The sequence below is a fragment of the Bos indicus genome, chromosome 22 (assembly GCF_029378745.1).
Source record: "Bos indicus isolate NIAB-ARS_2022 breed Sahiwal x Tharparkar chromosome 22, NIAB-ARS_B.indTharparkar_mat_pri_1.0, whole genome shotgun sequence".
NCBI lineage: Eukaryota > Metazoa > Chordata > Mammalia > Artiodactyla > Bovidae > Bos > Bos indicus.
The window spans coordinates 34,941,117-34,968,353 of record NC_091781.1 but is presented as its reverse complement, the minus strand read 5'-3'; the positions used below and the strand labels follow the sequence as shown (position 1 = coordinate 34,968,353).

Here is a 27,237-nt window from a genome sequence, read left to right as displayed (position 1 = left end):
TGAGTCCGGGCCCTTTCCGAGCCTTCATTTGATCTGTATCTGATCTTTCATTTCCTGCCACCTGATGGTAGCGTCAGCCAAAGGCAGGGCTGGTTACAATTTTAAAAGAACGGCTAGAAGGAGACTTACGGAAAAGGCTGGGGATGTGGGTGGGTTTTTCCCCTGGGTTAATTCCAATTGCGTGAGCTTACAGCTTTGTGTAAAAAGAAGGAATTACAGGCGCACGGCAAGCATCCTTGCTGGGTGACCAAGCTGCTGGTCTTCATGACCATCAGATTTCACCTATAAAAACACACTTGTATTTTACAGAGAGGTGTCTTGTGAGAGAGAACCCAGTCTCAGCTCAGTGACTAGGTGCGCCGTCACTGACTTCTCTCACTATTTCAGACTCAAAGCAAGGGCTGGGGCTGGCTTTGGAAACAGGGTGGTTTCATCCTTCCTAATCAGTAAGGTTCATTGTTAGGCATTTTAAGCTCTATACTGGAACTCGAAGATATGAAGTGAGAAGGTCACCATTTTGGAGCTTGACTATAATAAGCTCCAGGTGTTAGAAAAATTCAGAGAGAAATCTTAGGAATCTAGTGCTGGCATGTCTTCCCCGGAGCAACAGTATATAGTTGGCTTTGACTAAAATTTTTTTTCTTTTCAAGAAGTAAAAGGGTAATTAATTAAGGCAGGATGACTCCCTTACAAAGGCAGTCTCTCTGGAATTAAAGAGGATGAAGCATGGCTGTTTAACAACGTAGGTAGAAAACAACCCACCACACACTTAACATGTTATAAATGAACCTTTATTAAAGACACTTCAATGCCATTTGTTAGACACTTCAATATTTTACATGTTTTTCAATGTACATTGTACCAAAATTTCTATAAATAAATAACTTTGTACATAAAAGTAATACTTCCTCTTTCACATTGCCTCTCAGAAGCAGCAAATTCACATACTTTGTGGAAGTAACAATCAGCTAACTGTTGAGAACAGAATTCTAGGTGTGCTTACCTGGAGCAGTGGTGACACCTGACAGTGGAATTTAACAAGGTGAGTAACCATTCCATCAGCACGGCCCCCTTCAGCTTTTTGGCTAAAGGAGCTTGGCTTTCTGAGATTTTTTAAGGACCTTGTTTCAATGTAATTTTTCCTGAAATACACATTGGCACTCACAAGATGGTTAGCAACAGGTCTCAAAAAAAGTGCAAAAATACCCAAAACCCAGGACGAGGGGCTGATCTCTGAGAGTCCAAGCCCAGGGCCATCTGGGCGAGGGAAGGACATGGCCAGGCCTGCTCTGGATTCTCAGTGGAGACATATGAGCCCTGAAAAGAGAGGACTCGGGTTTCTTCCTCCCCTAAGGCCAATGTAATGTTAATTATATCGGCAGAACTACATCATCACTATTGAAAAACCCACAGGTACCAACACCATCAGCAGCCTCTATCTTCTTAAAAAGCCTCAAATGGCCGTTGAATGCTACTGACAAGACCACATCTGCCTTTCTCACAGAAGGAAGAAAGGCAGCCTAATTGTGGGAGCCAATTGCTTGTAGTGGATTAACAACCTATATTCCACCTCTTAGAGAAAGAACTGAAACCTCCGAGAACACCTTCACCGTGAAGGAATGTGACGTCTGCCCCTCCGAGCTCTACGGGGAGGTCCCCGCGACGCTGTCCACACACAAGCAACCACGACAGGAAGTGGCTTCCACTGCAGACACAGCCTCTGGTGGTAAAGCATCCCAGGGTCTGTACCAAGCCAAGAGCGTCTCCTTTCCACCCACCACCAAAACCTCCTGTGAACAAATGTGGTTTGTAGCTTCAAGGAACTCCATCCATGCATTAAGGCACCAGAACTATCCCCCCCTCCAAAATTAAACAGCAACCAGGTATGAAAAATAATATTGTCAACATCGTACGATTTTTGTTTCTGTTAACCATGCACTAAAGATTAAAATAGCCTCTGTAAAAGATATATATAATATATATGGCATCTCTGAGAACTCTTATGTACAAGGGTACCAAATACTCCTCTACCTTTTGTACACGCTAGCCTCTTGCATTTCTGTGCTTCCACTGCAAGTCCTTTCAGACTCTTGCCGCTCCACGTGGAGGTGAGAACTATGTACAAATCAGTGATGCCCGAAGCCAGGCTCCCTCGCGGCCTCACCCACCTCTCTTCTGCAGACGCCATGAGAGCCGAGGTAGACAAAGCCTAGCTTTTCGGTGCAAACAGCAGTGGTGTGCTCCGTCTCCCGGGGGACTGTCCTGTCAGGGGGGTGGACTCGGAACCAGAGTCACAGGCTTGGGGGATGTGTCCGTTGGAAAGAAGCAAGTGCTGACCTTCACCAGGCACGTCAGGGGAGCCCGAGGCAGCGTCTGCGAGCTCAGGCTTGCCTGCAGTTAACACAGATGAAGGCTGGAGGTCTAAGGAGTCCGGCTCACACAGCCGTGCTAGAGTCCAAGAGGATGCCCCTAGGAGGGGAGAAAGGAGAGGCCACGTCAGCCCGGCCACACCCCCACTGAAGGGTGACCCTCAAGAGAGAGACCATTACCTTTGCCATCGAGAGGCGCCGCGGGCCTCTTCAGGGCGGCCCGCGTTCTGTCGTGGTTACTGGGGTAGAGGGGCCCCTTGCTCGGATGCAGTGCAGACTGCGGGTGCTCACTCAGGCTGGGCTCCTGGCTGCTTGAGGTTCCCGGCTGTCTGCTGTCCCCAGGCTGAAGGCGGCAGGCTGGCTCCTGGGAGTAAGCGTGCGCATCGGCGCTGCAGTCACTGCACCCCACTGGGCCGCCGCGCTCTGTGGATGAGACAGAACCGTCACTGGACTACTCTGTGGGGCCCGAGCCCTGCTCTCACCTCCGTAGACACCTCCCCTCCCAAGTCCGTTCACGGAAAAAGGACTGTGGCCAGCACCCAGCTATTTGTGAAGAACAGAGGTCTTCTATGTTGAAATGCTTCAGATTAATTTCTTAATCAGAGTGTGAACTGATACACTCTGATCCCAGGGGAAAATCCAGTGTGCATGACGTGTTGTGCAGGGTCAGACATCTAGTGTCAGAGTGGCCCTGGTGAAAAGGCACCTCAATTTGTCACTTAAAAATCTAAACTCATGCTTAACACACCGTAGTATTACGTAAGAGACCTCCTATTCTGGAATTTAAAAAGCAGCAGGCCACACTTCCTGTTTATAGAGTGACTGCCAAATTCTGAGATAGTTTGACATCAAGTATTTGTCTCCCCCCACAACTTTCATGTAGTGAGTAGGTCAACGCAAATTTTGATTTCAAGAGCTGAATACTTTTTCCTGAGGAAAACTTCTCATACCCATTGTCTTCTGGGGACCGGGTGGGCCATCAGCCTTCTCCACCACTTTCCAGGGCTCCTTGGTGAACCCGACGCAGAACTTGGGCTGCCTGCAGATAACACCGTGAGCTTCCACCTCGGGAAAGAGGCCTGCATCTCTTGGACAAACACCTGCAACAGACTCCCATCCGGTTAGATGCCCTTCCTCTGAGGTGGGCTTAGCGCTTCAGACGATGCTGTGTGAAAAGAACGGGCAAGGCGACCAGCACAGGGACACTGTTCAAGAGGTTCCCAGGGGTTTGTTCCTGGGCTGAGGCCCCTTTTCTAACACTGCCTTCACACCAGGCAGGCCTTGGGTGCCAGGACAGTGAGCAGTTCTTGGTTTGGATAAACTCACTCCAAACCACTGCTCTGTCTTCCCCCGTTTCTGTGGGCACTTCCTACTCTGAGAGACTGAAGAGCAGACCTGGGCAGTCTCCCTGCTCCAGGGATGGGAGTGGGGTGTGTCTCTGAAGCAGTCTTGTCCTCTGCTGCTCTTACTGCAGGCAGTCCTACCTTATCCAGATTAGGAGACGGTAAACCCAACAGAGACCTTGTGGAACTTGCACAGGTTAAGTCCCCAAAGACCCACCAGTAGACTTGAGTCACCCGAGCTGCCAGATCCCTGTGCTTAAGAGGATGCGCCCGGGCTGAGGCCCTACCGTTGCTCTCCAGATGCCCGTTGGCCTGGTGGCCACCTTCCATCCTGACCATAGTCTCCTGTCGGTCCGAAAGCGTCCCCTGAGAAGAGAGGTAGCTCGGAACGTCTGGGGGCACGATGGTTTCATCTGCAAGGAGACAAGATGGTCACCCACCAGGGGTCCTGACCCTTTGTGGTGATGACACAAGCAGACTTGGGCACCGGGCAGCCTCTGTAAAGCTGTGCAGAGACACTGCGTGGCATCTGTGCCCTGGAGAAGCCCTCCTAGCACCTGCTTAGCCTGACTTTACCCAGCTATTGGGGCACGGTGATGAGAAGGGAGACTGACATCTCTCCCAAGAGAAAAACAGCCTGGTGAAATCCCTGCAGCCACAACCCACCACACAGCAGCAAAGCCCGATGGCTCAGAAAACTGCACAGTTTGTAATGGACTTGCATTAAGAGTATTCCCATTAAAATGTGCTATTCTCAAAAGAGAAAATGGTGTCATTCTGTGGCCTCCTTCCCAAACATCCTGGCTGTTCCCCTCCCGTGAGTCCCCTCGGCCACGGCGGCTCACCTGTGTTCGTGACGCTGTACTCCTCGCTCTTCTTCCTGGTCTGGTAGATGATGCACACCCAGACGAGGGAGGTGAGCACGATGCTGCACACCACGGCGATGGTGAAGATGCCCACGGTGGTGCCATCCTTCCTGCAGCCCGGGGTGGGCAGGACGCTCAGCTGGCTGTGCGCGCGCTCCGTGCCCAGGGCGTTGGACATCTCGCAGGTGTAGCGGCCCGCGTCCTCCAGCACCACGTTCTGAACGACCAGCAGCTGGTTGCCGGGGGTGAAGTGGTGGCGTTCGGTGAGGCTCAGGGGCCGGTCCCCCTTGAGCCAGGTGATGCGGGGCGGAGGGCTGCCGGCCGCCTTGCACTGCAGGGCCACCGTTTCTCCCACGGACACCACGCGGTCCTCCAGCGGCACCGCCAGGGACGGGGTCTCTGCAAGAAAGGGGGGGGTCACCGCTTCTGTGGGCCTCGGCTGTTCTAGGTCTGTCTCCTGAAACAAGGACAGTCCAACGCATCGTGCAGCGCCATCTGGAGCTTTTATCAGGGTGTCTAGGTTTTCTACCAGAGGGACCAAGCCGTGCTGTCTGGGGATGAACTGACCTCAAGCCACAGAACCCCCGTGGTTCTCACAACGCCCGGTGACAGGCCCACGTCTGTCCCTCCTGACCCACCCTGCCTGCCTGAGGAGAGGGCAGTTCTTCAGAGTGTCTTAAACCTAAGCCCTGTGGAGACTCTTAATTCGATGGCTTTTTTCTTAAGAGCGGGAACCACTTGTTTTGCTTTAAGTAAAAACCGCCTCTTGCACTCCCCTACCCCAGGCTTCGTAGGACAGTCTGAGAACCCTGCCTCTGGGTCCCCATTGATGTGTAAGAAAATCCCTCACACACACACACGTACTCAGCGTACCAACCTAGGACAGTCAGGGTGGCATTGGCCGAAACGGAGCCAGCCGAGTTCTGGGCAGTACAGCTGTAGACCCCCATGTCGCCTATCTTCACATCCGTGATGAAGAACACATCGTCGTCCGGCATGACGTGCATGCGGCGTTCCCGAGCGGCGGGGAAGTCCGTGCCTCCGTCCTTCTGCCAGGCGATCTGGGGGTTGGGGTGGCCGGTGGCGGCACATTCGAGGCGGGCCGTGGTGCCAGTCCGGATGGCGATGTCGTGGGGCATTTTGGTGAAGGAAGGGAACACTGCAGGGCAGACAGAGTCGTCTGTGGAACGCTGGGTGCAGAGGCCAGGAGCGGCTTCTGTCGGACTGACTCCCCCACTCCTGAGTGTCAGCTTGCCACTCACCGCCCTTCGTGCAGCGTCCACCTAGGACTGCCCCCACCCCCACTGGAACCAGGAGCAGGGCTTTCTGAGCGCCGCTGACCGCTCCTGCTGCACGGGCAGCAGTTAGCACCTCCTCTCACCACGCACACGAGGTTGGCTTGAACCCCTTCAATGGAAGGCTCCCCTGAAACGTCCTACTGTCTGTCCTGTGGTGACCAGTCTGTATAGGGATACCCCATAAGTGCCAGGGCCTGATGCCTGCCAACCTGGTTTGGTCACCCTGAGGAAGCCTGAAAAACAAGAACATCTGCTCCTGCCAGGTGCTGTAGCAGGGAACGTGACATGCCTTCACCCTGGAGAAGGCAAGAGGATGGCTCTTCTGTCTTGAAGAAAACCGATTCAGGAACCTTGGTGCTGGAACCATTTAACTGTAGATTTAATAAATCAGGAGAATCTTGCTATGTTGCAGGGCAGGGTGCTATTAACTGCTCAAGCTATCTACCTCTCTTTCTACCCAAAACTCACTACAACAAACAGCAGCCCTGAAGACAGCCATCTTGACAGGCTCTAGAGCTGGCTGCCGAGTAAAAAATCCTTGTCAGACACCCGCAAGACCGTTCTGCTCCCGGCTCACTGGCCTACAGCTCACTGGCCGGGCCCCGCCCGGGCTGGCCACCAGCCCCAATGCTGGGTCGTCTCCTTGGAGGGCAGCGGCTTCCCCAGGATTGGGGTGCACTTGGAATCCGGCTGCCAGGCATCTTGGGCTGAGGACGATAATAAGTGGGGGGAAAAAAAGAAAATACAACAGTTGGCCCTACCTACAATGTACTTGAATGAAAGTGAAGTGAAAGTTGCTCAGCCGTGTCTGACTCTTCGTGACCCCATGGACTATACAGTCCATGGCATTCTCCAGGCCAGAATACTGGGAGTGGGTAGCCTTTCCCTTCTCCAGGGGATCTTCCCGACCCAGGGATTGAACCCAGGTCTTGCGCATTGCAGGTGGACTCTTTACCAGCTGCACCACAAGGGAAGCCTACTTTACGTAATAACTGCATTAAAAAAAAAATCACTCCAAAAGACTCCACTAAGAATAAACCCTATAATCTGCTACTCCTGAGCCCACGCCAGGCCACAGCGTATGACAGAATGACACCTCCCATCCTGGTCATTTCCAGATGGCAGAGCAGCCCCGAGCGTGGCTCTGCAGGAGCCGGACCCCCAGGAGGAAGGCGGCGTACCGTGCACGGTGAGCTTGGCCTTGTGTGAGTAGGAGGAGCCGAAGTGGTTGGTGATGACGCACTGGTAGCGGCCCTCGTGCTCGAAGCTGAGGCGGCGCAGGTGCAGGACGGTGGTGTACTCCATCACCTCCCCGTCCTGCGCGCGCACGTGGGCGAAGTTCTCCATGTCGGCGTTGGCCAGCGCCTCGTTGTCCTTCTTCCAGGCGAACGTCATCGGGGAGCTGCTGCTGCTGGCAGCCGAGCAGGTGAAGCGGACGTCCTTGCCCACCACGGCTGTGATGGTCTCTGGCTGGGTGATGATCTGGGGCTTTGGCAAGTCATCTGGGGTGAGAAGAGCCAGCTGTAAGGCACTGTGACCCCTTCAGGACATGGGGACCAGCTGTGGTTCTCATGAACAAGAAAGTCAGACCTCAGGGGCTCCCTGAGCACCCTCAGCTCTACCAAACACTGTCAGGGACGTGCACTGTGGTGATCCAGTAACAGCTCCACGAACAGTGATCCCTCCATGATCACACCCCTTGATTACAGGCACATCCACCAGTGCTCAGTTATCAAACAGCCCTCAACTTCCCTAAGGCTACAGCTTTACTCACTCATGGTCAGAGAAAACTCACAGAGCACCATGAACCACTGTGAATGCAGAGCACCCCCACCCTTCAAACTTTATTCCAAAGGGAGCAGGGTATGAAGTATCTCCAGAACATCACTTACTTCCCTCGTAGCTCAGTTGGTAAAGAATCTGCCTGCAATGCTGGAGACCCGGGTTTTGATCCCTGGGTCGGGAGATCCCCTAGAGAAAGGGATGGCTGCCCACTCCAGTATTCTTGCCTGGAGAATCCCATGGATAAAGGAGCCCGGGCTACAGTCCATGGGGTCGCAACTTAGAGACTAAACTTAGACTTAGAGACTAAACCGCCACCACCAGAACATCAGAATAATGGCTTGTGAAAATGTGCACCTCTATTAAAGCAGTGAGACCATTAGCAAAAATGATCACCATCAGCTTTTTTGGAATCTTAGGAAACTGGTAACAACCCATGGAGTGCTGCTTCAAGAAAACACTTGAAGAAAAGTGACCTTTCTGGCATAACTTACCTGAGGTCCCACTCCTCTCTCCCCAGCTCTATGGCAGCATTAAAACCCCACAAGCCTAGTAACTAGTGAGGCGAGCAGGATGGGCTGGGCATGCCCACAGAAGCTGCATTTACTTGGCCTGGTACCGTCTGCTCAGCAAGGGGAGCCCTGGCCCCGGGGCATGTGGTAAAAATAACCAGCAGTCAGTGCTGAGGCAGGAGTATTAGTTGGAACCATTAAGAGGGGTGGCCAGGAGATTGCAAAGGAAACCGGGTGAGTGAAATGTCACCAGTGGGCTCTGAAGAGGCTCGGGACATCTCTGAGGACCTAGAAGGCTACCTGCATGTGCAGGACTAGGCCTGTGCCCAGAAAGGACTTGAGAGAGTGCAGATTTCTTCCCTGTGACCCGCATCGAAGATCAAACAGGAAGTGATAGCACATCCCCAACACATATATGTCCATAGACCGCGAAGACTGAAGATGGCAGTACTCCCGAAATTAATCTAGAGGCTCAATGCAATCCCTGTTTCAAAATCCCAGCTGTCTCTATTGCATAAACTGACAAGATTATGGGGACATCGGAGGGAGCCGTAATAGTGAAAAGCAACAAGACCAAAATTGGAGGACTATGTACAAGCTAATAAAATTGTGAAACTCTCAAAGGAAAATACAGGCGTAAATCTTTGTGACCTTGTCTGTGGTAATAGCTTCTTAGATAATGACATCAAAATACAAACGACAAAAGAAAAAATTAGACAATCAAAATTTAAAAACCTAACTAGCCCATAGAATGGTAGAAAATACTGGCGTATCTTAATCCTGCTGAGGATTTAGTATCCATAATACATAACGAACTCTTATAACTCAACACTGAAAAGACAAATGACCAATTAAAACATGGGCAGAAGATGTGAGTAGCCAGTTTTCTAAAGCAGACATACATATAGGTCCGATGATACGCATATGCAAACAAGCTCAACCTCATTAGGGGATGCAAATGAAAACAACAGGGCGATTCCACTTCGACTAGTAAAACTGAAAAGGCAGTGACAAGTGCTGGACAGGGGAGCCTGGCGTGCTGCAGTCTGTGGGGTCACAAAGACTCGGACACAGCTTTGTGACTGAACAGCAAGCGTTGAAAAAGGGAAGCGAGACTCCTCATGCGTTGCTTGGGGGCGTGTGAAGTGGTGCAGCCACTTCGGGAAGCAGTTTGGCAGCTCCCACATGACCCAGCAGTTCCATTCCCGGTATAAACCCCAGAGATTTTACATAAAAACTCGTACATGAGTTTTCACAGCAGCATTATTTACAGTAAACAAAAAGTAGAAAGCAACCTGATGCATGGCTGAATAAATGGATAGCCATGCACTAGAATATTTGTTCAGCCACTTAAAAAATAATGAAGGACTGATACATGGTGGGGCGGGGCGGGGGAAGGAAGACAAAAAAACTACACTAAGTGAAAAAGGCTAGTCACAGATGACTATATATAGGATTCCAGTTACACAAAACATGCAGAAGAGGTAATCCTAGAGACCTGATGCACAGGGGTGGTGGCGAACGTGTTTGGGGTTTCTTTATGGGTCATGAAAATGTGAAATTAGTAATGAGGCTTACATGACTATTCCATATTTTAAACACCATTGACTTGTACGTTATTTAGAGGGGTAAATTTTATATGTAAATTATACTCCTCTTTAAAAAAATAGCTTTAGTGAAATACAACTTTCTTACAATACCATCTGCCTGTTTAAAGTGGACAATTGATGGTTTCAGTATGTTCACAGGTACATGCAACCCGCATCACAGTCCATTTTAAGAACATTTTCATCAGCTCAGAAAGAAACTTTGCATCTTTTAGCTATCATCCCTTCTCCCTCCAGCCCTCCCCAGCCCTAGGAAACCAACTAATCTACTTTCTACCTCTAGAGGTTTTCCTAGTCTGGAGATTTCACATGAATGGAATCATATACCGTCTTTTGTGACTGACTTGTTTCACTCAGATTGCTTTTCATGACCTAATAATACTCCTAATTGTATGCTTATACCACATTTTATTTATCCACATAGGCATGTGGGTTTCCACTTTTTAGCTAGCACGAATAATAGTGCTATGAACATTCATGTACAAGCTTTGCTATGGGCATACATTCTGTTTCTCTTTGGAACTTACCCAGGAGTGGAATTGCTGGTTCATATAGTATCCGCGTTGAACTGTTTGACAAGCTGTTTTTCCAAACAGCTACACCATACTGCATTCCCACCGGACGCGTAGGCGGCTTTGGGCTTCTCCCCATTCTCACCAACCCTTGTTGGTGTCTGACTTGGATTCTACTCCTAGTGGGTGTGAAGTGGTTACATTTCCATTGTATTAAAAAGGAGTGGGAGATTCCCACAGAGCTTGAAATTTTGATCTTCTGCCAAGTGTTTCCATGATTCCCACTGGTACTTGACGATTGTGAGTGGGAGCCTGAGCAAAAACGTGATGGTGGCTCTCAGAAATGGGTGCTGAGTGCTGCAGCCCAGGACCCACCTGCCAGGGCCAAAGGCCAGAGACTGGGCCCAGCATGTCCCAGGACCCACCTGCCAGGACCACAGGCCAGAGACTGGGCCCAGCATGTCCCAGGTCCTACCTCAGCTCGTAGTCACCAGGAAAGACGATGCCCCATAGCGGGCCAGAGGAAGGGGGCAGAAAGTGCAATTTCAGGGAGCTCTACGGGAACAGAACGGTCAGGGACCAGGAACCTGAGAACCGTGGAGGTCGTGGCTCTTCTGTCCTAGAGTATGGGAGCCAAGCATGTGGTCCCCGTGAGAAGCACCGACAGTAGGGACGGCTGGCTCGGGGGCTGCTGCCACACTGCCAGACTGGCTCAGGAGGAAGGCAGGAAGCCTGCTGTCAGAAGTGGTGGAGGTGGTGGCGGGTGGGTGTGTGGAAGGCGGGCACCTCCACCTTGACATCCCCAGGTGCACTGCTTACTGCTGTGCCCAAAAGTAAGAGAGAGAAGTGTACCACGGGGGTCCCCAGACCCTACCTTTGGGAGCTCCTTCCCCAGAATGTCATCCCCAAGGTTCCAGGCAGACCAGGGGGACAAGAGGCAGCAGGACGCACACCTGCCCGGCACTTCCGCTCCTAGAGCAGAAACCAGCAACTCACCTCTTGCTGTGACTACATCTTCCTGACCACAAGGCTGCATATCCCTGCGTGGTGCCTGTGTGCACATGTGTGTGAGCACACGTGCATGTGTCCAGGTGCTCACCATTTCCTGTGCTCTCTGCAACCAAACCTGGATCCCGACCACCCCTCGTCAAAAAGATGGCAGGACCAACATGCCATCAGAAGGAAAAAAAAGCTACAAGTGTGATTCCAGTGCTTTGGAGACGCAGCAAGAGTGCAAGTCAACACGAAGGGATTATTTTTACTGCAGCAACTGTTCTCCTGAGACTCGTTCTTCCTGTATTTAACCTTTCATTCTTGGGGTTGGAAAGAAACACACAGGAAAACCCCAGCCTCGTACACCGAGTAAATTTGCAGCTAAGCCTGGGCACCAGTGCCGTCCTGAAACAACACAGCTACCTTCCTGTAACTGATTATTCGCCGTGTAACTGAACCAGCTCCTGCTCGCCCCTGATTAAATGCATGCACTCCGACAACCACATAATGAGGCGATGGCCCCGTAAATATGACGTGTGGTTTTGGTGGGAAATGAACTGTATCCAGCAGCTGACAGGTCACCGCGGGCTGGGCTGACTCTCATCACAGCAGTCCCTCCCGTAATGAAGTTTCGCCTGGCCTCCGTGCCCTTGGTGAAAAAGAAAAACACCAAATTGCAAAGACTGTCTTACCGCACACAAAACTCTCCGGCGGCACGGAGAAGATGCTCTGGCCCTTCAGCGCCTCTGGGTGGGCACAGGTGGCCGTTACGAAGCTCTGCAGTGTCCTGCCCAGCAGCCAGGGGGGCAGCCATTTGAGCTGGCAGTCACACAGGAAGCTGTCACTGCTGATGTGGCTGAAAGCGAGACGAAGAGACGAAAGGGTCACGTGAGGTGCGACCGCACAGAAGGGACACCCCCTCACCTGTGCCTGGAATGACCCTCCCCTCCAGCCAGCTCTGGCTGTGCATGTCGGCAAGCTTGAGTGGGAGATGCTTTCTCTCACAGTTCCTCTCCAGCGACCTAGAGCTGTGCGTACAGTCTACCTGGAGACTGTGAGCAACAGCAGCTTCTCGCTCAGCAGTTTAGATTCTGCGTCATGAACAAGCCACGGTGACGCTGACCCTGCTGGTCTAAGGCCCCACACTTCAGGTAGCCGCCATCTAGACGTCACATGTGTTCTATCTGCGACAGCCACCGTGCTCAGGGGACCCCAGGGACGTGGTCTCCTGGCCTCTGACCATCCAGATGGGAACAGCATGGCCTGTGTGTGTGAAGTCACTCGGTTGTGTCCCACTCTTTGTGACCCCATGGAGAGTAGCCCGCCAGGCTCCTCTGTCCATGGGGTTCTCCAGGCAAGAATACTGAGTGGGTTGCCATGCTCTTTCCCGCCCTCATATAGGACAGACTTGGAGCTTCCAAGCTCAATCCAAGAGTGAGATCTAAATTCTGAAACAAGTCTCAAGAAGGGCTCTTTTCCTGTATGACTGCTGTGTTTTTATCTGGCAGAGCTGCAGGTTTTGTTGCATCCAAATATCAGCCTCACCAGCGCGCTCCCCTCTTGTCTGTATATTTATCTCCACACCAGCGCTGCTCAGGAGGCCGGCAGGAATCGGCTCCGCTCCCTAAATAGTGCTTGTGAGTTAATTGCCACTGCCCAGGGAGCATGGGAACGCACAAGCTGGGTTTTGTGAGGCTCCAACCAAAACAGAGAATATTTTCTTTTTCATTTCTCAGCAACTAAGGATAAGCTTTTTCAACAGAAATCGGAATCGCCATCTCAGCGGACATTCCTTCCTGAGGAGTCACTAGAAGATAAGTCAGCCGAGGAGCAGACCTGCCCTGTTCCTGGAAGACCTCGGGCCGTGAGCTCAAGAGTGGAGGTCAGCCTGCCACGAGAGTGGAGACGGAGGCTTACTACATGGGCTTCCCTGGAGTGCACGGTCCCAGGTACATGATGACAAAAAGGGGGTGCCGAGATGCTCAGAAATTCCAGTAATGTCACATGGGCCGCTTTTACAGCAATACCCGTCCGCTACCCTGCCCCCCATATTCCGTAGCCCCTTCTTCATTTTCCTGTATGCAGAGAAGCCATCAAATCAGTCAACAGCCAGGCGGGATGAACCTGAAGACAGAGAACCCACGGCTGACAAAATATGTAAAACCTGCTCTTTGCTCCTGTTCCTCACCATTCCCAGATGAGCTGGGCGTCTTCACTTATTAAAATAATCTGGGGAAGTGATTTCTCAAGACTGAAATAATTGAGATCTGAGCCATTATAACTGGGATATTGCCCATATTACACCTTAACATCAACATTAGGTTTTGTATCTGTATTTGATGGGGGAGAAGGCAATGGAACCCCACTCCAGTACTCTTGCCTGGAAAATCCCATGGACAGAGGAGCCTGGTGGGCTGCAGTTCATGGGGTCGCTAAGAGTCGGACATGACTGAAGCGACTTAGCAGCAGCAGCAGGGCTATGCTTAGCACTGTCTGGAGAGTTGCTCTGTTGCGGGGTTCCCATAGGTGTTGCTCTGTTGAGGGTTTCCTAGAGGTACCAGGAGGGCCTTCACAGCTAAGCGTGGACAAACAGCCAATTCCCACCCCACATCTGGAGAGTTGTCTGGAACAGCGGTTGTAGAGGTGCCACCAGGCACCATAAAACTGCTCAGCACGGGTGAAGAGCAGAAAGGGGCTCCCCACTGTTGGGGGGCCATCCGGAGTGGCTGCCCCTTCCCACAGGGAGGCTTGGGCACTGCACATGAATGTCTAAGGGAGATACTGGCCATTACTGGGAGCCTTTAGGCCTTCACGTTGGGGACAGGGATGTGTTTCATTTGAACACACAAACAAACTGGAGAAAACACACCTGACTTTTCTCCCTGATCAGAAACGTTTTTGCAAAGGGTTAAACCTCACGTCACACATGCAGGGCATTTGCTGGCCCAGCTTCCTGGAGAATTTCACCTCCTCCTCCCGTTAAAACCTCTGCAGATGGAAGCCTCAAGACCTCAGAAGACACTGGGTGCTCAGGATGGACAGAAGGCTGTCCTAGAGAATTTAGGACTAACAGCACAGAAGGAGAGGCATGGAGGCAGACATCAGGGACACCGACCTTCCCTCCACACACACACACACACCACCTCCAAGACCAGGCCTAGCTTGAAAGGCCAGATTGGGGGGGGTCACTGGTGACCCCAAGACTCTGCAGCTCCTTGCTGCTAACAAGCACGGCCGTCCTGGGCTCCCGCCTTGCAGCCACCCCAGCAGTCTGCTGGCTTCCATCATGCATTTTCATGACTCCAAGTGTGTTTCTAATCATTGCTTGTGGAAATTTACCCAGAGGATGACTAAGTGCACGGCTCAACCTGCCTTGATCCGATGGGGGAAGAAAATGACCAAGTGGGATTACCCATTTCTCCCATCAGAGGGCTGGGCCCAGGGCCAGCCCCAGCTGGGTACATGCAGGAACTGGTGGGAAGCACAGGCAGGGGCCCAGGCTGAACCTCCAGAACCAAAAGCAGCATCTGGGGGACAGGGGCAGGGGGGAGTCAAGCACCTGGAGGGGTCCAGTCGTTCCCAGATAGAAAACCCTAAGGAAACCTGAGTTTTTAAGAGGCCCAAAGGAAATTCTTCTCTCCTTGTCCTGCTGTCTTTCCCTCAAAACACCCTCTTCCCTTTAATCAGATTGTTTTTACTTCCAGCACTATATTTGGAAAGTTTAAAAAACAGGAATGCTGGAAGAAATGTACAGTGAAAACACAACTTAGATTCTACAATGAATGCTTTGTGATGCTTGCTTTATCATGTATCTCTCCCCATGTCCACCCTTCCACCAACTCTTGTTCTAAGATCATGGCCCTTCTGAGAAACAGCACAACCCGACAGGCAGGAAGCTCACAGGACACTAGGCATCATGAGGCCAGTGTCCAGCTGCCTGCCTCCCCTCACTAACGTCCTTCCCAGGGGAACGTCGCTGAGGCCTCTTCCTGCTCTCCTTTCCAACCATGGAGACTATGCCTCTCTACTGCCCCATTCCCCACTCCCTGCCCCCACTGAGGGTCCACCAGGAGGGTCCTCAGGAACGAGGATGAGCTCAGGGTACAAAGACAGCCATGGGCAATGTGTGACTTTGTCAGCTACTTTAAGAACCCAAAGCTGCACCTCTAGGGAACTAAAGAATCGGATACATGTACAGGAAGAAGAAAGGAAGCTTGGGTGTTGCCACCTCAGTCCTTAGATGAGCTGCTCCACCAGAGGCGCTCTTCTAACCCGCCCCCAGGGCCACGGGGCAGCACTGTAGTGACAGCACCAGCGCCTGCGACGCCATGGGGCCTGGAGACACACGGGAGGCTGCAGCCCGAGTGCATGCGACATCCCATGGGGAGCTCTGCCCTGTCCACAGCCCACCCCGCTGTTCAGAGAAAGCCCTCTCAAAAAAGGCCCTTCATTGTGAGCACACCCTAAAGATGGAAACCTGTCCTTGACGCAATTAAAGGGACGAGTACCCATTTTACAGAAGAGAGTTTCCCATCGTCGACAGCAGTGGGGCGTCAGCTGCAGCCTGCATGCCCACTGCCGGTTTCTGTAAATAAGAATTTACTGGCACGCGGCCACACCCACGCATTTATGTATTATTTATGGCTGGTTTCTGCTCAAGAATCAAGCTGTCATGACAGAGCTCTTGTGGCCCAAAACGTGGAAACGATTTACTGAGGTCCTGTAAGAAAAAGTGTATTGTCCCCTGATTCAGAATAAGCCCCTAGAGGGCATTTTTTTTTCCTAAAAGACAATTTAACTTACAACTATAAATGATCCCAAGTGTGAAAGTAAAGTGTTAGTCACTCAGTCATGTCTGACTCATTGCGACCCCATGGACTACAGCCTGCCAGGCTCCTCTGTCCATGGAATTCTCCAGGCAAGAATACTAGATTGGGTTGCCATTCCCTTATCCAGGGGATCTTCCTGACCCAGGGATCGAACCTGGGTCTCTTGCATTGCAGGTGGATTTTTTACCACCTAAGCCACCACAGAAGCCTGTAAATGATCACGCAACTGTTTGGTAAAATTAAGCTTACTGCAAATAAGGCACTTCTTACTCTGAAATCCTCTACTCAAGTTAATCTGGGGCCACAGAATCCCGGGTACTTACAGCTCTTTAAGATTCTTCATCTTCACAAAGGCATCAAACTGGACAGATCTGATTGCATTCTCTCCAAGGTTCCTGAAAAGCACCATTCTTTACTTAGGCAAAGAAACTCTAGGTATCCTTCAGGTCAGGCATGTGTGTGAGTTCAGATGATCAGGGATTTTTCCTGACAGCCCTGGATTCGCTGATGAAGCATGGGCAGTGGGTCACACCCCGTGTCCTGTCCGAAGGCCACCGTAAGTGGCTGTCTTTCACCTATACTGACACAAGCACATGGAGTAACTGGGGAATAAACCAGTCTTAAGGGCAGCGTCAAAGCTCGGCTGGGCCTTCTCAGCAAGCCAGTATGGAAAACCTTTCCAAAATAATCAAGGTTGCATTTGACTTAAAGACAAACTAAGAATACAGTACCAGAGGCATCAGATGGTGACACTCATCAGCCTCAGGGCTGGCCCTGTCCCCCCAGCTCCTGGCTCAGCCCACTATGTCCCTAAGCCCTGCTGAGCTGCTTAAGGGGAGGTGCCAGCCTGAGACAGGTGAAGGGTCATCAAGGAAGTGGAAGGAGCCCAGGGCCCAAGTCAGTGCCTGGCAAAGGGAGAGAGGAAGGTATTTCTGTGAGCCCCAAGAGGCTATATGTTCGGTAACCGTTGCTGGCACAGGCAAGACAAAAGCCAAAGTTGAAGCTGACTTAGAAGGCAGCAGCCGGCATTTCTGCATAGCCTGTTTCTGGGCTTACAAAGCCGTGGCTGCATCGCCAGTGGCTCCCCCAGCCGCCGCGCCCACAGGCTTGGGGTTGGGGGCCCCGCCGGGTACTCACAGATGCTCCAAGCCTTCCAGCCCCGAGAATGCTCTCTTGGCCACGGACTTGATCTTGTTGCCGAACAGCGTCCTGCGGTTTCCAAACATCCAGAAACAGAGGTGGAGAGGGCGGGAGAGCGACGAGGGAGGTGTGGGGAGAAAGAACACAGAGTGAGGGCGACGCCAGCTGAGAGGTCGGTCGGTCTGGGGAGAGGCAGGTGGGAATCTGACCTGGGCTGAGATGATGTGTCTGAGGCACACAGGCCCTCCCCTTCTGAAACCAGGCACTTTTATCTTTATTAGAACTTAACAGTGATGACAAGTAGGAACTCCATGCTCTGTCTTGCCAAAAAAGGCCCCTTGTGGTGTTAACTGGAAATCACCTCGTCCAACCTGGCTGTCTCCCCAGGGACCACCCACGGGTGGGGGATGTGTAGCCACAGTCTCACAGGAGAGAGGGTGACTCATCAGGCTCCAGGGAGAGCATGCAGTCAGAATAAAAACTCTTGGAACTAAAGACTACAGCCCACTTCTGAAAACTGCATTCTGGGGATAAAGGTCCCCAAAGGTGGCTGGAAAAGGACAGGACAGTGGGCGAGATGGCAGCCAGGATGTGGCCACACGGAGCTATGCCCCTGCCCACGAGAAGGCCCCTCAGCTCTTCAGCAAGAGCCCAGGTTTCACATGAAGCCAATGGTACGAGGATCATCAAATCCCAGACGGGTCCTCAAAGGTTACCTAACTGACGCCTGTACCTGGACCGCCCACCCAAGAGAGGGGGCGCCCACCTGCTGGCCACTCCAATCACCATCTCAGCAGTGACAGCCAGAGTTTTCTCAAAAACCCAAACCTGGCACCTGCTATACACCTGGAGGACACGCATGCCTCTTCCACAGGCTGTGTGATCTGAAGGGAAATGAGCCTGGACTTGGGGTAAAGGGTAGGGGTGCATCGAGAGTGGCTGGACACTGGGAAGGAAAAGCATCAGATTCCAGATTTCCCTCCTCATTATCAGATGCTCTGATGAGAGCCCACGCCACATGCTCTCCACCTGCTGCTGCACACAAAGCTGTCGGCGAACACCAAGACCATGCTGACACGTGCAGCTCTGTGGCCGTGGTGCTGACCAGAGTTCTGCAAAGGGCAGGTTGGGAAGGATGCGGGCTCCCGGCAGCCAGCGTCCAGGAAGTCTCTGAACCACAGCGTGGGGCAGGGACCCCTAGGCACCAGTGCAGGTGCTCAGGGCAGAAAGCCCTAGAGAAAGGCAGGATTCTTCGTCCAGATCCACCAAGCATCAGGGGGATGATCGCCGGTAAAGCCCAGCCCCGCTTCAGACCTGTGTTAGGATGGGGCCCAGGAGGGACAACAAGCACCAACCCCTCTCTGGAAAGAGAAACGTGAGGCTTGAAGGAAGCCAAAGGTGGCAGGGCAGCCTGCTGCTGCCCGCCACATGGACCCCAAGCCTCCACCTCATTGCAGAGAGTTCCTGGGGCCATGCAGGCGAGGACCACGAGGCTACCTCCAAGAGACGGGGTCACAGGCCCCGCGGACCCAGCTCGCGCCAGGCATGGCCTCCACCTGCTCCCGGGCCGCTGGGCCCCAGAGCTGCGCTGGCCCCGCAGCGTCGCAGTGGCCCCAGGGGGACCCTGAGCTTGGCCCTCAGATGCAGCAGCTCTAGCTCCCGCCTCCGAGGGCAAAGAGCACCAAGGCCACCCAACCCCTTTGCCCTTTCCTTCTCTAGGAAGCGGTCTGCATGAACGTGAAAACAATCTCATGTTGCAAGAGCTTCTATGACTGCTGTCTGAGGTTTTCATTCTAAGACAGACAAACCCAACACCCAGAAACCCAGTGGCCATGCCTGCTGGGGCTCCCACACGGCTGGGCGAGTGCAGCCAGCTCTAGCCCGGAGGGGCACCGAAGCCCGGCGCCTCTGACAGCGCTGCCAACCTCGCACTTTCTCAGATCCCCCAGGCCGAGTCACTGCATGCTCCAGGTCCCAGTAAAACGTAGTGAACTCTTCAGTGAAATCTTCCGTAAATGAGATCCAGGAAAAACACTGTGCTTTATTTTATCCATTAAGTATTAGTCATGTTGACCTCTTTGACAATGAGGGCAGGCTGCTATTTCTAATGGTGACAATAGTAATAAAACAAAATCTCAAATTCTCAATTATTCAGGGGCTGGCTCATTGACCTGTTGGTGGACTGAAACAGGTCCTCCCATTCCCCAGAAGATGTCTGCAGGTGGGGGCTGGGCTTGCCCACCAGAGTGTGTGGGCAGAGGAGAGCTGGGGCTGTGGCGTGGGGGCATCCCCATCCATGTGCTGGGGCCCACCGAATGTGGCTGCACCCGATGATGGCTCCCAAGAAAAGACAGCCGGCCCGATGTCCCCCCTACCACTGACCTGGAGCAGTGACCCTGGACTTCGCCTATCAAACCCTCTCCCTCATCCCCTGCCAACCCAGCTCTCGCTAACCTCACCCCACAAAGACTGAAGGGCCTATGCCCAGGAATGGGAGAGCTGGAGCCATGGGCCAGCACCTGTCTCCCTGTTGCACACAAGTGACTGAACGCTCTTCTCTGTGACTGACCTGTGCTCCAGAAACCCTGCCCCCTGACACACGTGGGCCCTGCCTGGTGTCCCGTTGACATTCTGAAAGAGGGGGGCCACCGCGTGGGTGAGCACAGTAATGCCCGGCCAGCAAGCTCTGGGTGGAAAGCCCATCCCGGACGGCTCTGTTCAGCAGCTGGAAAATCAAAGGCAGGGCGGGCTTCACAGGGGGAAGCCTTTTATGGCTCTGCTGCTCACTTGTTCCTTTCTTGGAAAACGTTTTAATTTCAGTCTGGCCTTGGGCCTGGCAGGGAGGACCCCAGGTCCTTGACTAGGGGAGTGCAGGCCACACAGCGTGTCCCCTGGCTCTTCCGAGGGAGGTCCCCGATCTCTGTCCCCCAGGTGCTTCTGTGGCTGAGCCAGCTAGGCTCGAGGGACCCAGAGCCCTGAGAGCAGCCCCATGGATGGACAGCAGCTTGAGGGGGACAGCCCTCCTCCACACTGACATGCGCCCCCTGCCCCCCGATAATGGGTCCAATAGTCACCACTAGGCTGCTCCACGGGGCGACGTGGTGTCATGGCCACGGAGCAGAGCGTTCAGGCAACGCTCCAGGGAGACCAAAGCAGCTCGGCTTCCTCCCACGTCACGTGACTGAAGCTGACTCAACATGACTAGCCATTAGGAAGGGCTGCAAGCTGGATGCCGGCTGGTTTACACAGAACCACAAGCCTCGTGGCCTCGAAGGCTAGGCCCGCCTCACGGGCAGGAGGGGCCACCACGCGCCACTCATGCTGGTTTCTAACCAGAGCCATGCACCAGGGTCACAGGATCACAGCCCATCTCACAGTGTGACCATCATGTAACGGTGCCAGTCCTGTTTACCATCTGCCCGCTTCTCATTCCTCACCTCTGAGAATCTGCATCACGTAGTTTTCCTTTTCTAACCAAGAAAGAGAATTACTTCTTTTTCTTTTGCGACAGAACCGAAATACCACCCGACCTAAGTAACTGATTGCATGTATTTAATGATATTAAGGAATTACTGTTACTGTCTCAGTTTCCCCCAATTATTTACATCTGTCTTTTTTGAAACACTCAGGAGAGCCTCCGTGCCCAAGATCCTGGTCAGTGGAGCTGGGTGGGAGGAGACTGGAGACTATTCTACAGGTCAGGGTTAACCAGCTGTTTCCAAGGAGCCTGTGTCAAGCAGCTCACCATAAGCCAGGGATCCGGGCTCTTGGGCTGAGACCTTGGGACTTTACACAGGACTGTTACTGTAGTCCAGCAGGGAATGGAGAACACGGTGGGGAACAGACCACAGGCAATTAGGAAGTAGTTCCAGGCTCCAGACACAGGATGGCTTACACAGAACCAGAGGTCACATGCCCCTGGGGGTTGCTGCCCTTCACCTGCCAGGGAAGAGCCTCCTGGAAGCCACGACACCCAAGAACCACCTCCAGGTTTCACAGAATGGACAGGCCCCACACAGGACCCCACCTTCGCCATCACTTCGTCAGGCTGGGGCCGGGCGAAGCGCTGGAGATGAGGCTCAAGCTCAGTGGCTGCTCAGGTGGCCACACCCCTGCCCACGCCCCCCAGCAGCCTCATCCTGAGCTTGGGGCTCCCCTGTCAGCAATGGGCCTCTGTGCTCTGTCGTGTGGTCCCCTTCCCAAGCTTGCAGGGCAAAGCGCCCAGGAGGTGGGGGAGAAGGGAGTATGTTTATGGGAGAAGAAGGCGGCCGCCAGGCTTTTCCGACCCACTCTCAGAACACAGGCTCCTCAGGAAGAGACCTCAAGTCAAAACAGCTGACGCGTACTCACCACTCCCGGAACACCCAAGGCGTGAAAACCCCACTTTTCTAAACAAATTAGAAACGCTAACTCCTCAGAAAGACCCTCCCACCACAGGCTTTCCCGGAGCCTCGCCTTCCACTGCCGCTTTCAAAATATTTACTTTACTCTCGTGCTTGGCGCGCCGTCTCCAAAACAGGCCGGGGGAGGGGGAGTGCGGAGCTGTGACCATTCTCTGTCTTGTCCTCCTCACCCTCCACTCGAGAGGCAGTAAACAGTAGGAACAGCTCCCACCCGGACGCCTGAATGTTCCCAGGGCGGCCTCGGCCGAGTGCTGGTGAGAGGCAGAAAGAGTGGACGAGGAGGGGACAGGGTGGGCTTTGGGGCCACAGAGGCCCTGCCACCAGAAGCTGTGTGATCGTGGGCAACATCCCTTCTCGTTTCCTCAACTACAGAAAAATGCAAAACACAGCCAAGCCTCCTGAGATAGTCAGATGTCACACACACTCACACACAGACACACACCTCCTGAGATAGTCAGATGTCACACTCACTAACATACAGACACACACACACACACACACACGCCTCCTGAGAGTTAGATGTAATACAGGCGTGCACGCACACATACACACGCCTTGCAAATTCTAGGAGCTTAGAAAAACAAACCCCAAACACCGGAAACCCTGAATAAAAAAACAGAGCTACTGCATCACCCTTGGTGATGATTGTTTCTCTTTAAGATTATGATTGACAACAAAAAGACTGCCTGAAGTCTCTAAACCATCGAGAGTTACTTGGCTTTAGATGTTTAGAATTTCTAGAAATTGAATAACAGGGCAAGGCTCCTTTGAGCAAAGAACAACAAAAAAGCTGGCTGTTTTCACATCAGTCAAGAACTGAAGAGGAAAGAAGATGCAACAGGCCTCCAGCCCCCAAAAACCAACGCCCGGGGCAGTATGGAGACAGCAGGCCAGAGAGAAGCGGAGAGGCCTCCTGCCTTCCTATGCAGACTTTCCTTTCCGAACAAAAGAACAATGAATGTGCCAATGCCACCCGGGGTGGACCCACAACCAAACTGGCGTGTGTGCTGGGGGAGCAGGGGCGTGGAAAGAGGCACCTCTGTGCACCAGCCCCACGGATCGTTCAGGGCCACACTCACAGCTTGCTGAGGCTGTCCAGCCCTGTGAAAGCGCCACTGGTGTCCTCGATTGTGCCCGAAATCTCATTGTGGTCCAGATCCCTGGGGAGGAGACACAGAAGGCTTAGTTAGCATCCAGTCTGCTGTAGGAAGAGAGACCCACGCCTAGCCTGCCACCTTGAAGCCCAGAACATCCCAGTCTATTCCAGATGCCTGGACGGCATGTCTGCCCAAGACTACAGGCATTAGAAAACAAACTTATGCTTGCCTGTACACATGGCTATATTTAAAATGGATCACCAACAAGGACCTACTGTACAGCATAGGGAACTCTGCTCAGTGTTCCGTGGCAGCCTGGGTGCGAGGGGGTTTGGGGCAGAATGGATACATGCGTATGTAGGGCTGAGTCTGTTCACTGTTCACCTGCAACTACCACAGCAGAGTTTACTGGCCACACCCCAGTGCGAAATAAACAGGAAAAAAAAGAATTAGAGGTATGACCACTAGGCAACCCTGCCGTGCGGCCTGGCTTTCTCAGCCTCCTAACAAAGCCGACAGGGGCCTCTGACCAGCAGCTTCTGGGCTCCACGTGCTGCTCCCAGTGGGCTAAGGTCAGCCCCGGGGGAAGGGGTGCAGACGGCACAGGGGAAAGCCTGCTCTGGATTCCACTCACCAAGGGTGGACTTCTGGCCACTGCTCTGAGAATGAGTCCAAAAGGTTCCCTAAGGTTCTCATCTACTTTCCGACCACCTAGGGTCCCTTCCCTGGACTTGATGAGAGACTCCATAAGGCCCACAGAGGAGGGGGATGGTGAAGAGCAAGCCCCTGGCACAGGGCCCTCTGTAGCCACCTCCAGGCTGGCAAGCGGGTTTGGCACCCTGAACTCCCACCTCCCCCCAGGGCCTCCACAGGTGCTGACTCCTAGCCAGGCACATCTGGGTGCTGAGTCAGACTTGTGACCCACTTGCCAGGATGAGAGGATGAGGCCAACTTCTCGGGCTGGTCTCCTCCAACAATGAGAATCACAAGGCCGATGACTCAGCTTCCTGCCCCTAGCTTCCAAGGGCAGGTCACCACCGGGCAAGACACCCCACCTGGTGACCATGCCCCCGTGCCGCTCCGGTCGGCCCTCTCCGACTTTCTACAAGGTCTCCCACACCTTCCTTTCCGGAACCCTGGAGACGTGGGCCAGGAACAGGACGGGATGCTGCTCCTGGCTCCCGGGAGAGCCAACGGGGCAGGGAGCTTGGACCATGGAGTGCGTCGCTTGCTCTGACCTTTATTTTACAGCAGCATGAGCAGAGAGCTGCAATTCGGAGGCCGGAAGGGCCTCCTCCTTGGCATCGGTTCTTCCCTATTCGTCCTGAAACATCCGGGACCTGGGGCTGCAGCTTTATGTGCCTGTCCCCCTGCTCCAGTCCCGGCTGCCAGTCTTCTCTCTCTTCTCTGGCCTGTACCATCTGAATATCCTGGCCATGTCAGTCAGCACCACCAGGGCTCGGAGACTGACCCCAGCTTGAATAGTCTGGTGTCCGGGTTCTTTCTCATTCCCCAGCGACGGCCTGATGTGATGGCTTTCTCAGCCCTCTCTGCCAAGTGCAAGGGCCTTTCTCCCCATCAGGCTGGAGCAGTCGCTCTTTCTGCAAGGGACAGGCCTGGGAGGCAGGACCCGCAACCCTCTGTTGAAATCCAGACGCACCGCCCCTGACCCGCAACCCCCACTCTGTGGCTGGTTGGCTGCTTGTTCTCTGTTGCCTGGAAATTCTTGGAAGCCAATGGCTAAAAAATTTCAGTTCCAGAAAAGCGCCCTGCAGCAAGTTCTGAAAGTTCCCTCCACCTCACTGGGCGCCGAGAGGAAGGTGACACGACCACCTCCGTTGGGTTAAACGACCCTCAGGAGGCTCAGGGATAGAAACAGGACTCCCCCGTCACCTCCTGTGGACATGGGCTTCTGAACGCAGTTTGTGCTGAAGAAGTTGAGATGCTGGCCCAACACGCGCCTCAGTACTGCCCTCACTCAGATAAAAATGCTCAGGACCAAACCACGAGTCACTGCAGGGAGGCTCAGGATGCAAGGACGGCCCCCAGCTGGGCTGCTGTCCTGGGGGCGGCGTGCTGTCTGGGAAAGTTCCAGCGGCTGGACCCCACGTCCCATCAGGAGCAGTGTGGGAACCAGCGCGTGGTGACGAGTTTGAGGCTTCATCACTAGGCACCACCCCACGGGGAATGAAGGACAGTTTTCTGCTCAACCAGCTTGTTTTCATGATATTAAAGTTTGAGACTGTGGCACAAGTCAGCTTTGGATCTAATTCCAACTCAAGACCTGTGAGAAGGGAATACCTCACTAGTGAGGCAGGTGGCTTGCTGTCCCATCAACCCAACGGGGAAAGACTTACAAGACACGCAGGCTCTTGAGTCCCCGGAATGCGCCTTCCGCAATGTGGCTGATGGAGTTGTGGCTGAGGCGCAGGATGCTCAGGCTACTCAGGTCGGCCAGGCTCTCCTCGTCCAGCCGGGTCAGGTTATTGAAGGACAGAATCCTGAGGAACAGGAGGGGAGAGCAAACGTCACCATCAGGTTGCTCGGCGTTGTCCTCCCTTCTCCTTTCCCGATGGTGGAGCTGGGTCAGCCAGTCATCTGGGTCCAAGTGGGGAGGGACATGCCCACCAGAATCCCAAGGGCAAAATGGTCTCACAGCTAGAAACCCACCAGGGCTTGACACCCATGTGGTTTGACTCTTGGAAGGAGATCTGTAAACTGAGCACTACACGGGGTCGTTCAACAAACAAGCACAAGGCTCCAATGCCTTCCTGCACCTCGTGTCCGTGGCTGGTCCTGATTCAGGCCATGGAAGACTTCTCGTGGCTGTGGCCGGAGACTCTGGATGGGACCCCAGGGGGTTCTCACAATGAGCTAGGGAGCCGGACAGCCTCTGCCCTCAGCCAGCAGAGGGCGCCACCAGGCACTGCCTGGAACAAGACTTCTTCACTGAACCGCAGGCTTCACCTGGGCGGCACCCTTGGGACCAGTGTCCCTCCAGGCTTCCTTGCCCTCACCTGAGCCAGCCTCTTAGCATGATCTCCCTACTGTAAGCAGGTCAGACCACACCTCCAATCACACACCTCTGAGTGTCAGAATCACACTTTCTTCCCAACACACCCCCTGCACCTCTGATGTGGCTGTGGGTTGTGACCTAGCGTATTAGTCATCTATCCTTGAAAAAATGGGAACTCTGGGCTAGGGCAGGAGGAAGGAAAATAAATTCGGAGATTAGTAAGTATGTAAAGGTAGCAGGGAGTGACAGTTTTTCTCTCCTGGAGAAATAAGTCATGGTGTCTGTCAGTTGCAAAGACCTGGCAGGAGACCAAAATGACATCCTCACCTGCAATTAAAGAACTCAGCTTAAAGGAGGGGCGGGACACACACGTGGAAGGCGGCCCTAAATCTGGCTCCAGGGTTACCTGAGTGTCAGACATAGTGTTAGGCTGGTAAGGACACATTCCCATGACCATGTCTGACCCTTCTGAAGGGCACAGAAGGCAGGCCGAGGGGGCAGGAGGAGGGGCCCCTCACCACCGCCTCAGTACTGGGGGCACACACCCTCCGCCATTCAGCAGGCGGGTGGCTCCTCGCCTGAGCAAGCGCACGCACTCTGGGGGATCAGAAGACCTCTCCTGCTTCCCCACAGCTCCCAGGCCTGGACCGTGGAAAACCAAAGGTCCTGGGAACTCCCGAATGGGGTCCTGGCCCAAGGAGAGCCTTTCAGAAGCCATCCCAGTTCACGTGAGAATACCGTGCAGCTCACACACACACAACACACACCCCCCCATCAACGCACACACACACACCCCTATCGACACACACACACACACCCCTATCGACACACACACACACACACACACACCCGCCTATCGACACACACACACCCCCCCCCCATCGATTTTTACACTAGGGAATGACGGACTTCACTGAAATGTAAACTCCGGGTCAGTATGGGGTGGGCTGAGGGGGAAGGAGGAGGGGGGGGAGGGGAGAGGAAGGGGAGAGGGGAGAACGTGGACAAATAGATAAAAACACAACCTAAAAAGGCCCAGTTCTACGTTTAAACACGGTAAACACTTAGAAATTCCTTACTGTCCACGTGTCGCCATTTCTCGGGCTCACTGTCCTTTCTGTGTTTGAGCTCCAATACAGACATACCTTGCTTTACTGCGCTTTGAGGATACTGCACTTTTTTTCTTTTTTAAACAAATTGAAGGTTTTGGCACCCTGTGTAGTTGGGTGATACACAGCACTTTTCAGTAATGAAGTATTTAAAAATTAAGACGTGTACATCATTTTTTCAGACATAATGCTACTGCACACTACCCAGACTACAGTGTAGCAGAAGAACACTTTTCTATGTACTGCGGAGCCAAAAGCGTGGGATCTGCTTTACAAGGTGGTCTGGGACGAACTGCACAGTACCAGTGAGGTCTGCCTGTAGCCGCTCTCTCTATAGAGAAGCATATGTTACACGCTGCAT

At 53.3% G+C, this 27,237-nt stretch overlaps 2 protein-coding genes across 10 annotated transcripts in view; one reads left to right on the top strand and one right to left on the bottom strand.

Annotated features, from left to right (window-relative positions):
• The window catches only part of SLC25A26 (solute carrier family 25 member 26), a 154,767-nt gene extending 145,950 nt beyond the window's left edge, over positions 1–8,817 (top strand). For 7 of the 8 annotated variants that reach the window (XM_070776349.1, XM_070776347.1, XM_070776348.1 and 4 more), the window contains one exon: positions 930–8,817. The gene's annotated coding sequence lies outside the window, so the exon portion shown is untranslated. The remainder of the gene's footprint in view (positions 1–929) is intronic. The other variant, XM_070776345.1, reaches the window with a different exon arrangement.
• LRIG1 (leucine rich repeats and immunoglobulin like domains 1) overlaps positions 770–27,237 on the bottom strand; it is a 114,402-nt gene continuing 87,934 nt past the window's right edge. The window contains exons 8-19 of one of the 2 annotated variants that reach the window (XM_019984108.2): positions 25,109–25,252; positions 22,734–22,814; positions 17,249–17,320; positions 16,435–16,506; positions 11,975–12,138; positions 7,058–7,378; positions 5,456–5,737; positions 4,558–4,977; positions 4,000–4,125; positions 3,320–3,469; positions 2,550–2,792; positions 770–2,469 (exon numbers count right to left, since the gene is read on the bottom strand). In XM_019984108.2, coding sequence (XP_019839667.2) covers positions 2,210–2,469; positions 2,550–2,792; positions 3,320–3,469; positions 4,000–4,125; positions 4,558–4,977; positions 5,456–5,737; positions 7,058–7,378; positions 11,975–12,138; positions 16,435–16,506; positions 17,249–17,320; positions 22,734–22,814; positions 25,109–25,252 — 2,335 coding nt within the window. In that variant the 3' untranslated portion in view covers positions 770–2,209. The remainder of the gene's footprint in view (positions 2,470–2,549; positions 2,793–3,319; positions 3,470–3,999; positions 4,126–4,557; positions 4,978–5,455; positions 5,738–7,057; positions 7,379–11,974; positions 12,139–16,434; positions 16,507–17,248; positions 17,321–22,733; positions 22,815–25,108; positions 25,253–27,237) is intronic. The other variant, XM_070776343.1, reaches the window with a different exon arrangement.